Source organism: Miscanthus floridulus, chromosome 5 (genome assembly GCF_019320115.1).
Source record: "Miscanthus floridulus cultivar M001 chromosome 5, ASM1932011v1, whole genome shotgun sequence".
NCBI classification, from domain to species: domain Eukaryota; kingdom Viridiplantae; phylum Streptophyta; class Magnoliopsida; order Poales; family Poaceae; genus Miscanthus; species Miscanthus floridulus.
The window spans coordinates 53356094-53368951 of NC_089584.1; the positions used below are offsets into that span (position 1 = coordinate 53356094).

General features: G+C 44.6%; 1 protein-coding gene across 1 annotated transcript; it reads left to right on the top strand.

The window, feature by feature from the left end:
• The first annotated feature begins 1063 nt into the window (after positions 1–1063).
• LOC136452192 (uncharacterized) lies at positions 1064–4635 on the top strand. The gene is made up of 2 exons (XM_066452831.1): positions 1064–1861; positions 4328–4635. Exons 1-2 carry the CDS (start codon positions 1190–1192, stop codon positions 4445–4447), a joined length of 792 nt encoding a protein of 263 aa, XP_066308928.1. The 5' UTR covers positions 1064–1189; the 3' UTR covers positions 4448–4635.
• Positions 4636–12858: the final 8223 nt, after the last annotated feature.

A 12858-nucleotide genomic window follows, 5' to 3' on the forward strand; every position in this document is an offset into this window, starting at 1 on the left:
GCATGGCCAGAATGTGCCTTTATTGTCAAATGTTTTGATTAAGCACTTTCTGATGAAAATAGGACAACACAGTTCAAAGTTTCATTGTAAATGGTTCATACATCATGTTCAATTCATTTTCAAACACATTGCTACAAATCAAGTCATTACAACTGATCTGACAATAATTCCAAACACAACAATTACAACAACAACAATGAAACCGTTTATTTTCCACATCAGGTTCTTCATCTTCTTCTCCAGGTCATTCTCCTCATGGTTAGCATATTTACTGCCCTCTGATCCTTCTTCTAGTTCCTCGACCTCCTCACAGTTGATAATGACGATCTTCTTATCAATCAGCTCATCCAGGTACTCCTTCTGGAATCTATAGAATCCACACAATTTTGGATTATGCAAATACCACTTTATGACTGTTAAACTCTAGATTTTAAACAAAGAAAGCAAGAGAGATGGAGACATAGCAAAACTGACTCCATTCCTGGGGCACTTGAAAAAGCTCTGGCCCTTGTTGGGAGTGTCCTGCTTGACGCGAAGCTCGATCACACGGGCCAGATGGCAATCCGGACATTGAATCAAAGGAAGCACAGTTTCTTTACCGACCGGATACGCCATAGCATGCACGTGCACAGAGCTCCCGCCTCGTTCTTGCCTCCTCAATGCCCTACTGGAGCTGGACGACTCCGCCCTCTGCGACATGGTCACCGTGGCGCAGGGACGGCGGGAGGGGAGCAGGAGGCGGCGGCGGCACAGATTTAGAACGCGTCGGCGGCGGGGAGGGGGGGGGACGAAATGAGCGAGGGGATAGCGAGGGTGGGACTAGGGCGGCGTAACGAAGAAAATGGACAGAGGCAGCGATGACATTTTACCTACGCCTGCTGACTGAGCGCCAGCGTGTCGGGCTGGCGTGGCTCGCCACATACGCAAATGTGGTAAATCTTATCGGATAAAGTTGTAAGTACCGTTCTAAAAAGTAATAATCTAACGAGCGCCGATCTTAACGACGCTAAAAATGTAAATCCCCCTCTTCCCACCGAAGATGCCTGACGCCCGAGCGGGTCACGGTAGGAGGAGCCCAGCAGGAGGTCGTACCACCGGTTCGCCTGCGGCGCTGTGCTTGGCTCCCCGTTGCTACTGCCGCTCGCCATCCCGTGCTGTGCGCTGAGCCCATCGCCGGCAGCGGCGCTCGATGGAGGCGGAACCGATCTCGGATGGCCGACGCCCGAGCCCCGGGCGTCCGCGTCCCCATCTCGGCGGCCGCGCCCTAGTCCGGCGGCCAAGACCCCTAGCCCGCGCATCCTGGCGCCCCAGTGAGTCCCCAGCGCGCCGGCCGCGTCCGCGCATCCCTGCGGCCGCGCGTCGCCCGCAACCGCGTCGCTACACCCCGGCGGCGACGAGAGCTTCTTGGCGCGTTCTTTCCCCGGCGGCCGGTGCGCCTCCATCCCTCTGCGGTGCTCGAGCCTCGGTGGCCGCACCGCTCAAGCCAGCACTCCCGACGAGGGCCGCGTTCGTGACTGGCAAGGGTCGTGCTCACGGCCGGAAACGACGGAGCTCGCGCTCCAGGCGTTGGCCGCTCCCGCCTGTGGCCGGAGATGACGAAGCCCGCGCTTTCGGCAGGGGCCGCGCCCGCCCGCGGCCGGCGACGATGGAGGCCGCCATCCCGGTGCCCGGTGACGACAGAACCCACGCTCCTGGCAGGGGTCGCTCCCGCCCGCGGCCGGCGACGACGGAGCCCGCCCTCCACGGCGGCGCCTCCCGGTCACGCGCCCCCGACGGCGGCCCTCTCGCCCACGAGGTTCTCGCGATGGCACAGGCAGTCTTTTCCACCTTCTGGGGCCCACTTGTGGGAAAGAAAGCTGAGGTAAGGTATTTTTTTTTCAGCTTCACCTGACTCATCTCTTTGGGAGAGGAAGAAAACGGCTTCACTAATAGAGTTATTTTAGAAATAGGTATTTAATAAAAAACAGCTTATAACAACTCATTAAACTACGGTGAACTGTGCCAAACAGGCTCAATATAAACTTGTGGCATTGAGATGTGCCATGTGGTCCCGCCCAAAAGCCTACTTCTCCTCACACATAACAACGGGCACCGGAAGACGTGCACCACAGTTGGATCAGAACCGCAACGGTTGCAGCGCTCCAGCGGACCGCACCATTCATCCTAGTAGGGGCCTGTTTTAGGAGAGCTCCAAATCTAAAAAATAGATATGGAGCACCAACTCTACCTGAGCAACTCCATCGTGCAATTGAGCTCCCTCTTATCTGTTTGGGAGAGCTTCACAGTAGATCTAGGTTCACACTACTGGGCTGGCCCAGCAGGAAACCCATCAGTGGGAGCTCTTCCTCCCCTTTCTCTCACTGTCTCCCTAGCCCCCGCATTTGTCTCTTTCCTTGCTCCCTTGCGTTCGTGCGACCGATGGACGGGCTGCGGGCGATCGGTGGTGAGGTAGCGTCCGCGACGGTGGGGTATCGCATGCAACAGATGGCGGGCCTAGGCGCGCGTGGCGGCGGAGCTAGCCCCCGCCAGTGCCTTGGTCTAGAGCATGTGCAGCCAGGCCAAGTACGATCCGCTCGGGCGTGGGCATGCAGTGGAGTTCCAAGTGCGGCCACAATGCAGGTACACTGGTGCACTTCTCCCTGCTCTAAGCACGCGATGAGGAACCTGGAGTGCTCGGCCTCAAGGCTCCAGCTGGTTGCTGTGTGTTTCCGGGACGAGCGTGGAGACATGGGGGCGCTCGATGAGGAGCACGCCGGCCACCATGGCTGGGCGGAGGTCCGGCCATGACCAGGCGTGGCGGAGGTACGGCCGCAACGGCACGCGGCGGTGGAGCTCGGGTGAGGGGAGAAGAAGAAAATTGAAACATATTAGTATCATGTGTAATTAGTGGCAATGGTATGTAATTTTGCCCAACTCCACCAAACTTGAGTTTTCAGAGCACCTATTGTGGTGCTCCATGGAATCTATGGATAAATTCATGGGTTTTATGGAGGTGCTCTACGGTGGAACTGCATGGAACTAGAAACTTTTGGCTCGAAAAAGTGCATCTGGAATTATTTTTTGTGGATTTGAGCTCTTCTAAACAGACCCTAGACCTTTGAAATATAACAACATACTACTAGTGTACATGATTGAAAAAATACTAATGCCATATGGAATTCTTCCAAATGCTAACCACTGGGCTACAATCTCTTATCTACAACTTAAAAATGTCATGAAAAAGGCTCGAAAGTTTGTGCTCGTGTCCAGCGAGATTGGACATGATCGCCCACTCTACAACTGTTCCTTCTCTCGTGATGCATCAATGCTCTCCACAAAGTACTTACTTTTAATCATACGGAATCATATGTGGTTTGTTCGTGTATGTCTCGGACAAATGCTATGACTGTGATGCAAGGATGCAGAAAACTGTTATTACCTATTAATTCTCGGTCTGGCAATGTAATCATTTTGATTAAGCATATTGTATCTCTACAACTAGAATCACACATCCCCAATTGTGGCCTTCAACTTTCCTTTTACCCATCATGATGATTCTGCACGTGATCTTTCCGTTCATACACGCCGCAAATTCCTGCATATAACGCAAACAATGATGATAAAGCCACCGCCGTTCCGCACCGCCACACCCAAACGCCCATAGCGAGATGAAGCCACGTGGCTAGGGTAATGACGTCGATGGAGAGGACGTGTACGGGGTTGTGCCGCGAAGGAAGCGTAGCCGGGGACAAAGACACATGATGTGGAGCAAGCGTTCATGGAGGCGGCGCAGACTATGACTCTGCCACATCTGATGGAGGACGTGCAGTGAATTTTGTGCGATTCCTGATATTTTTTCCCAGTGTGTTTGTGCATGCAAATTGAGTTTGAGCCAGAGAAACCGAACGTGGTTCCAGTTCTGAAGCTGGAAAACGTGTCTGCAAACTTGCCGTTGTTGGGTTTGTTACATCGCCCTTAAACTTAACACTTGGAGCTACTTGTTCTGTGAGTCAAATAATTACAACTAGGCAGGAGTCTAATGTTGCAATGTGGAGCTTGTACATCTTTGATGTCCTATAATAATCTGGCACCGGTAGGGCAATGTTAATATTTTATTTCCTGTATGTCAATTAGATGCAATAAAGAAAATAGCATAAACGGGATATTTTATTTTGTTATTGACCACCCATTTTCTTAAAATTAATTATGTTTCTCGTTATGCATCATCTCTTCAAGCATAATTTATTTTATGAAAAGAAGCAACCCAGATTTCTTAGTTGTACAGCTTTTTCACTTTCATGGATACTATTAGTTGCTCGTACCTAATACATTTTCAATTTTGAAACAGAAATATTCATCTGATGGTTCAGGTCATTCTAAAGGGAGGAGCATGCTTGTGGTTGGACTTATGGATATCATCACTTCTAACTGCTATAATGCAGAGTTTCATGCTGATACAGGAGAATAGGAGATATTGCAACAGCAACTGGATTCATATTGAGGAATGGGGATGTATTTGGATGAACATGAGGATAATAGCAGTAATGATGGTGTTACTGGATTAAAGGGGATAAGGACTAAGGTGCTTTATGGAACCACAATATTGGGATTCTCTAGAGGCTATAGCTCCTTGAAGTTGGACACCTCATATAGTGATATTATGGATGCCAACTTAAAACATTGCTCTCGCACATTATTTATTTCAGTCCTCTAAGAAATCTGAAATTTTTATTCTGCTTTTACATACCATATTTTGCTAAGGAGTATTTTACCCAATATTTTGCTGCTCAAAAGTGTTGGTTTCCAGAAAAACTCCAATGCCAGCTTTAACATGATGGTCTGCCTCCACTCTCACTTTTTCTTCTTATATCTATCTTTGGCTAATGGCTATGGCAGTTATAGATCAGGAGTTTTAGGATTCATTGATTGCAGCAAAATGTGTTTGATTCAACAAGTTTTATATGTGATAGATGGGTTCACTGATTTGGGGACATCAATAGGACTAAATAGTAGATCAGTTCATCAGTGACAGATGATATCATTTTTTATAACAGTTGGTGTAGGATCGGAATTTTTCGGGCAGTCATTGAAACTATAACATTAATCTGTTATTCCTTTATTAAAAACCAATCCTTTTATATGCACGTGCATGTTGCACATGGTTATATTGGCCCATCAGATACAAGTCTACAAATTCCATATCTTACAAGGTAAATGTGTTTGAAGAACAAAAGGTTGGTTTATCTTTTCAATATTAAAATAATTATTAAATAGTGGGTTGTAGTGACCACGATAATTATGGTCCAAACTAGGACACTTTGATTTCAAAGGCAAGCCTGAAATATGTACTTATGTGATAATTGTTCATGATCCATTAACACTTATGTAAATGTCCAGGTCTACCCGGGTAGGACCAAAGATCGCCCGAGACCATCACGCTCTAGCTCTACGAATGGGTTTTTCAGTACTTTTCAAATCGCAATCATCGCATGAGGAGAGAAAGAAAATTGCCATCGCCCCATCCCCTGTTGGAGTTGTTCCAAATTCACTCCAGGATATAGGCCGGGCTTCTGACGGAGCGAAGCGGAGGCCCGTCGCCGGAGGCTTGGGCCGGAGCGTAGCGGAGTCTGAAGCCGGCCCATCAGGTCTCGCCCCTGTACTCGGGGGGTGTGGGGGGCGGAGCCCCGCGGTACGGTACGGTATATACACCCTTGCTAGGGTTTCGTGGAGACTTGATTCTCTTGTAAGCCGCCATAGACGTGTAACCCAAAACTCTTGAGATAGTGAGATTGTTGCTGGCTGGTGCCCATGGTTTTTCCCCTTCACATCGGAGGGGTTTTTCATGTTAAATCGTGTGTCTCCTCTATGGCTTGATTCTTTACTTCATATTCCTATACGTCGTTCATAACAAGTGGTATCAGAGCTTTGGTTGCTGTTAGGGTTCATGACGACATCGATGAAGTTCGATCTTCCGCTGCTGAACTACGACACGCGGTTCTCGCTATGGCAAGTCAAGATGCGGGGGATTCTGGCGCAGACTCATGACTATGATGAGGCGCTGGATAGTTTCGGAAAGAGGAAGGCCGAGTGGACTCCAGAAGAGATCCGCAAGGATCAGAAGGCGCTTGCCCTAATTCAGTTGCATCTTCATAATGATATTTTGTAGGAGTGTCTGAAAGAGAAAACTGCTGCAGAACTATGGCTAAAACTGGAATCGATCTGTATGTCAAAGGATCTAACCAGTAAGATGTAGATGAAGATGAAGCTGTTCACCCTGAAGATGAAGGAGGAGGATTCAGTGATGAGCCACATCGCTGAATTCAAGAAGATCGTCGCCGACCTAGTGTCGATGGAGGTGAAGTATGATGATGAGGACTTAGGTCTTTTACTGCTATGTTCTTTGCCAAATTCGTATGCAAATTTTCATGACACCATACTTTTGAGCCATGATGAACTAACCCTAAAGGAAGTTTATGAGGCTCTCCAGTCTAGGGAGAAGATGAGAGGCATGTTGTAGAATGACGGGACGTCGTCCTCCAAGGGCGATGCTTTGCATGTGAGAGGCAGAACTAAAAATAGATCCTCCAATGATGGCAATGATGGTAGAAAGAACTACGAAAGGAGAGGCCGTTCAAAGTCCAAGCCGCATGGTAATAAAAAGTTCTGTGTTTATTGCAAGCTGACAAATCATAATGTTGAGGATTGCAGAAAAGTACAGAATAAGGAGAAGAGGAAAAACAAGTCGGCTGGTAAGGTCTCTGTTGCTGCTGCTACGTCTGATGATGATTCTGGAGATTGTCTGGTAGTATTTGCTGGTTGTGTTGCTGGTCATGATGAATGGATTCTCGATTCCGCATGTTCATTTCATATTTGCACTAACAGAAATTGGTTTAGCTCGTATAAGCCTGTGCAGAAAGGGGATGTTGTGCGGATGGGAGATGATAACCCGTGTGACATTTTGGGGATTGGATCAGTTCAGATCAAGACTGATGATGGCATGACACGCACGCTGAAAAACGTCAGGTATATACCAGGGATGTCCAGAAATCTTATATCATTGAGCACGCTTGATGCAGAAGGTTACAAATATTCCGGTTCAGATGGCGTTCTGAAGGTATCAAAAGGTTCTCTTGTTTGCTTGAAAGGTGATCTTAATTCTGCAAAGTTATATGTCCTTAGAGGGTGTACTTTACCTGGTTCTGATTCCGCTGTTGCTGCTGTTACTAATGATGAACCTAGTAAAACTAACCTTTGGCATATGCGTTTGGGACATATGAGTCACCATGGTATGGCAGAATTGATGAAGAGAAACCTGCTGGATGGCTGCACTTCGAGTAAAATAAAGTTTTGTGAGCATTGTATTTTCGGGAAGCATAAAAGGGTACATTTCAACACTTCTGTTCACACCCCTAAAGGTACTCTTGATTATGTTCATGCTGATTTATGGGGTCCTTCCCATAAGTCCTCACTTGGTGGTGCTCGTTACATGCTTACAATTATTGATGATTACTCTAGAAGGGTTTGGCCTTATTTTCTGAAATAGAAAGATGATACTTTTGCTGCTTTTAAGGACTGGAAAGTAATGATAGAAAGGCAAACTGAAAGGAAGGTAAAATTGCTTCGTACTGATAATGGTGGAGAATTTTGTTCACGTGAATTTAATGATTATTGCAGATCGAAAGGCATTGTTAGGCATCACACCATACCCCATACTCCACAACAGAATGGTGTGGCCGAACGCATGAATAGAACCATCATGTCCAAGGCCCGTTGCATGCTGTCTAATGCCAGGATGAGCAAGCATTTTTGGGCTGAAGCTGCTAATACTGCCTGTTACTTGATAAACAGGTCGCCTTCTATTCCACTAAATAAAAGAACTCCCATTGAGGTATGGTCTGGTACGCCTGCTGATTATTCATAGTTGAAAGTTTTTGGATGCACTGCTTATGCTCATGTTGATAATGGAAAATTAGAGCCTAGAGCTGTTAAGTGTCTTTTCCTTGGTTATAGTTCGGGAGTCAAAGGCTATAAATTGTGGAATCCTGAAACAGAAAAGACTTTTATGAGCAGGAGTATTGTTTTCAATGAATCTGTGATGTTTACTGATAGTTTGCCCTCAGATCATGTTCTAGAAAAAGAGCTGCAGCGTATGCGCATGCAGGTGGAGCATGTTGATGATGATACAGGTGTGTAGGTGGAGCCTGTTGATGAGCATGGTGACCATGATAATGATATTGCTGAGGATGATGCTCATGATGATGTTCAGCAAACTTCTCCTATTTTGTAGTTAGAGGAGGATTTACCTATTGCTCAACGCAAGTCAAAAAGGACAATTGCACCTCCTAAGCGTCTTATTGAAGAGTGTAATTTGTCTTACTATGCTTTGAGTTGTGCTAAACAGGTGGAGAATGTTCATGAGCCAGCAACCTATAAAGAAGCTATTCGTTGTGGTGATACTGAGAATTGGATTTCTGCTATGCATGAGGAGATGCAGTCTCTTGAGAAGAACAGTACATAGGAGATTGTACCTTTGCCTAAGAATAAGAAGACCATCAGCTGCAAATGGATCTTCAAGAGAAAGGAGGGTTTTCCACGTTAAATCGTGTGTCTCCTCTGTGGCTTGATTCTTTACTTCATATTTGTCTTACTATGCTTTGAGTTGTGCTGAACAGGTGGAGAATGTTCATGAGCCAGCAACCTATAAAGAAGCTATTCGTTGTAGTGATACTGAGAATTGGATTTCTGCTATGCATGAGGAGATGTAGTCTCTTGAGAAGAATAGTACATGGGAGATTGTACCTTTGCCTAAGAATAAGAAGACCATCAGCTGCAAATGGATCTTCAAGAGAAAGGAGGGTTTATCTCCAAGCGAGCCTCCAAAGTATAAGACAAGGTTAGTTGCTAAAGGCTACAGTCGAATTCCGGGTGTTGACTACAATGATGTGTTCTCTCCAGTGGTAAAACACAGTTCAATTCGTACTTTCCTTAGTATTGTTGCTTCACATGATCTTGAGCTTGAGCAGTTAGATGTGAAGACTGCGTTTTTGCATGGAGAGCTTGAGGAGGACATATACATGGACCAACCAGAAGGGTTCATAGTGCCTGGCAAGGAAAAATATGTGTGCAAGTTGAAGAGATCCTTGTATGGTTTGAAACAGTCCCCTCGTCAGTGGAACAAGAGGTTTGATTCATTTATGTTAGCACACAGTTTTAAAAGATCTAAGTATGATAGCTGTGTTTACATCAAGCATGTTAATGGATCACCTATATATTTGCTGTTATATGTTAATGATATGCTGATTGCTGCCAAGAGTAAGATTGAAATCACTAAGTTAAAGAAGCTATTGAGTAGTGGTTTTGATATGAAAGATCTTGGTAGTGCTAAGAAAATTCTTGGTATAGAAATTAGTAGAGACAGAAAATCTAGTTTGCTATTTCTTAGTCAACAAAATTATATCAAGAAAGTTCTTCAGCGTTTCAACATGCAAAATGCTAAGGCTGTTAGTACCCCTATTGCACCTCACTTTAAGTTGTCAGCTGCTCAGTGTCCTAGTACAGATGCAGAGATTGAATACATGTCAAGGGTTCCTTATTCTAGTGTTGTTGGGTCTTTGATGTATGCCATGGTTTGCTCTTGTCCAGATTTGTCATATGCTATGAGTCTTGTTAGTAGATATATGTCTAATCCTGGCAAAGAACATTAGAGGGCAGTTCAGTAGATTTTCAGGTACCTCAGAGACACAACATATTCCTATTTAAAGTTTGGAAGAACTGATAAGGGTCTTATTGGCTATGTGGATTCTGATTATGCTGCTGATCTGGACAGGCGAAGATCACTTACAGGTTATGTGTTTACTGTTGGAAGTTGTGCTGTGAGTTGGAGGGCTACTTTACAGTCAGTTGTTGCTTTGTCTACTACTGAAGCAGAATATATGGCTATTTGTGAAGCGTGCAAAGAATTAATTTGACTGAAAGGTTTGTACGCTGAGCTTTGTGGAGTTGAATCTTGCATAAGTTTGCACTGTGACAGTCAAAGTGCAATTTACCTCACTAAAGATCAGATGTTCCATGAGAGAACTAAGCACATAGATATCAAGTATCATTTTGTGCATGATGTGATTGAAGAAGGTAAGCTGAAGGTATGCAAGATTAGTACTCATGATAATCCTGCTGATATGATGACAAAGCCTGTTCCTGTTGCTAAGTTTGAGCTGTGCTCAAGCTTAGTTGGTTTAATTGGATAGTCCAAGAGACTATTGTTGGCACCAGTGGTTTTTTATCTTTGTTATGTTCAGGATGAAGGGTTGATTTATGATACAAGATGAATTTGTCTCAAAGTGGAGTTTGTTGGAGTTGTTCCAAATTCACTCCAGGATATAGGCCGGGCTTCTGACGGAGCGAAGCGGAGGCCCGTCGCCGGAGGCTTAGGCCGCATCGGAGGGGTTTTCCACGTTAAATCGTGTGTCTTCTCTGTGGCTTGATTCTTTACTTCATATTCCTATACGTCGTTCATAACATCCCCCACCTCCCGCACAGAAGGCAATTAAAGTATTAAACGCTGTCATCACCGCACGGGAAAAGAAAAGGAAGTTGTCGTCACCCCTCCCTTCCCCCACCATGCCACCATCATTATTGAGTTCAAGCCGAACATTGCCCCCTCCACGCATCCCACCATGCCGCCATCATTGGGATCTATGTCCACATCGCGCGTGAATTGGGTCACACACACCAGCAAAGGCTAACACACCTAAGGTTGCAGCATGCAGTAAGAACATGATGAAACCGGCGAGACTGACTAGTAAGTCGTTCATGCCGATTCGGGATCCGTTCTTCGCCTGGTAGACTCCTGAACATCTCCCGGGAAAACCCGTCTGGGAGGGACACGTCGAGGTTGCTCTAGGACTGGCACAACCACCTAGAACATCACCAAATCACGCCAAGAGATGCGATGAAGAGCAGGGGTTGGAAGAGTTAGGGTACAAGTAGTAGATGTGTTTTTTTAACGATTTGAAGTTGGATTCCTCAGTTGGCTGTGATCCTCTCATTTATATAGAGCGGGTGATCTTATCCTATTAGAAAACATCTCCAAGATGCAATCTTTACGTTTCTCATGACAAAAAATAGGTCTAGACAGAGTTGGACTTAACCCGACCCTGAAACAAGGAAACTGGCCTGGTTGTTTTTTTCGAGGCTAGGGAGGCTTACTAGACAAGTAGGAAAACCGGTTTGGCCGGTTTGTGAACCCAACTAGGCCCGTTTTAGCAGATTCGGCCCAAAAGTGTCTTCTCTTCATTTGATCTCCAATTTTGATGTTCCAAATATATATATTTCTTCAATGTCTTGACGTGAGGAACTTGTTGATGGAGTCCATTATTCTTGTTGGCACATTTTTGTTGTCAACAGTTTTGTTAGGCATTTTGTCTTGCAAGGAATGATTTTGTGTTTAGTATAATAGCCAAACCGAAACTTTCTTAAGTATTATTCAGGGATACTGGCTTCGTTTCTAGGCTCTATTGTAGCACAAGCGTGTTAAGGGAGGGCCGGCTACCTTCATATTGGTCAATACTGTTGAGTGCCTTTTGCTCTGAACGCAAGTTATGTTTATAATAATCTTTGACGGCAGTGCTATTCTACACCTAGTAGCCAAAACTGCTCAAATAAATACTGAACATTACTGAACCGCACGCGTTCAGTATCAGTCAGTACTACATACCAGTTTATAAAATACTAAATAATACTGAAAGGCAACTACTGAAAAGTACTAAATTTTGTTCATAGCACGTGTAAATCTTTGATTGATTTAGTTTCTTTTTATCATAGAGGTCTAAAGCCAGAACCTATCCATTATCTAAAGAAAAAAATCATGGATACACGAAAGGCTTTAGCCATGCACATTCAACTCACTAGCCCCCTTTTCTTGTCTATTCCCGAAAAAACCCTTTTTCTTGTCGTGCTTTATGACTTGAGAGGTACTCTCTGTGTCTGAAAAAATGAATTTTTAGCACAGTATAAAGTTCAAGTATCTCAAGTTTGACCAATTATATATAAAAAAGGAATAAATAGTATGACATTAAATAAGTATCATTAGATTTGTCATGAGATACATTTTCATATATAATATACTTATTTGCTGTCAAAACATTAATATTTTTTACCTATATATTTGGTCAAATTTTGGACACTTAACTGTAGGACTGAGGTAGTATCTTTCAGTTTCCTTTCACTGCAACTCTATAAATAATAGGTTCAGAGAAGCTATCATCTGGAATTGTTCTTGATGAGACCTCAACATGCATATATGCTTTGCCAATTGTCCCGTCTATGAATGTTAGGCCACCCAAGTGTCGACGTGTCGTCCCCTAGCTCTTCATTCAGTCTAAGGATACAGGCCTAGAATAGATGCCTAGCCATATATAGCCTATATACATGGATAGTTGGATACAAAGAGGAGGAGATCGGATAATATATCAGTGGGAATCTTGCAATAAAGTATTTTAGATAAAAAAATGACCACTCAAAAGGTTTACATTTTGTGCTTTTACTTGATCAATTCGAATTGTCCACTTGAACAATTTGTTGTGATGCCCTATAGACAGGAGTAATGACTTTGTCCGCAGCAGTTGACAATTTAAGCTCTCAGCAGCTGACATTCCAAGGTTCATCAACTGTGAATGTCATATATCAAGTTAAAGATTGGATTTAACCTGAGAATCTGGTAAAAAACAACCAGTAGGCTTTTGGGATTCCCACTGAGAGAACGCCTGTTGATGCCATGGAGGGACCATGGATTGCAATGCAAATATGGATTGTACAAACGTGGCATCTTTCTCAGGGATGTAGAGAAAACAGATTTGACAGATAAGAGACACAAAGGTTTAG

Bases quoted from the DNA above. Each gene is read 5' to 3' on its own strand.
- LOC136452192 (XM_066452831.1), top strand. From the start codon at position 1,190: ATGGAGGCGGAACCGATCTCGGATGGCCGACGCCCGAGCCCCGGGCGT. The intron at 1,862-4,327 runs GTAAGGTATTTT...ATTTTGAAACAG, and splicing joins TTGTGGGAAAGAAAGCTGAG to AAATATTCATCTGATGGTTC.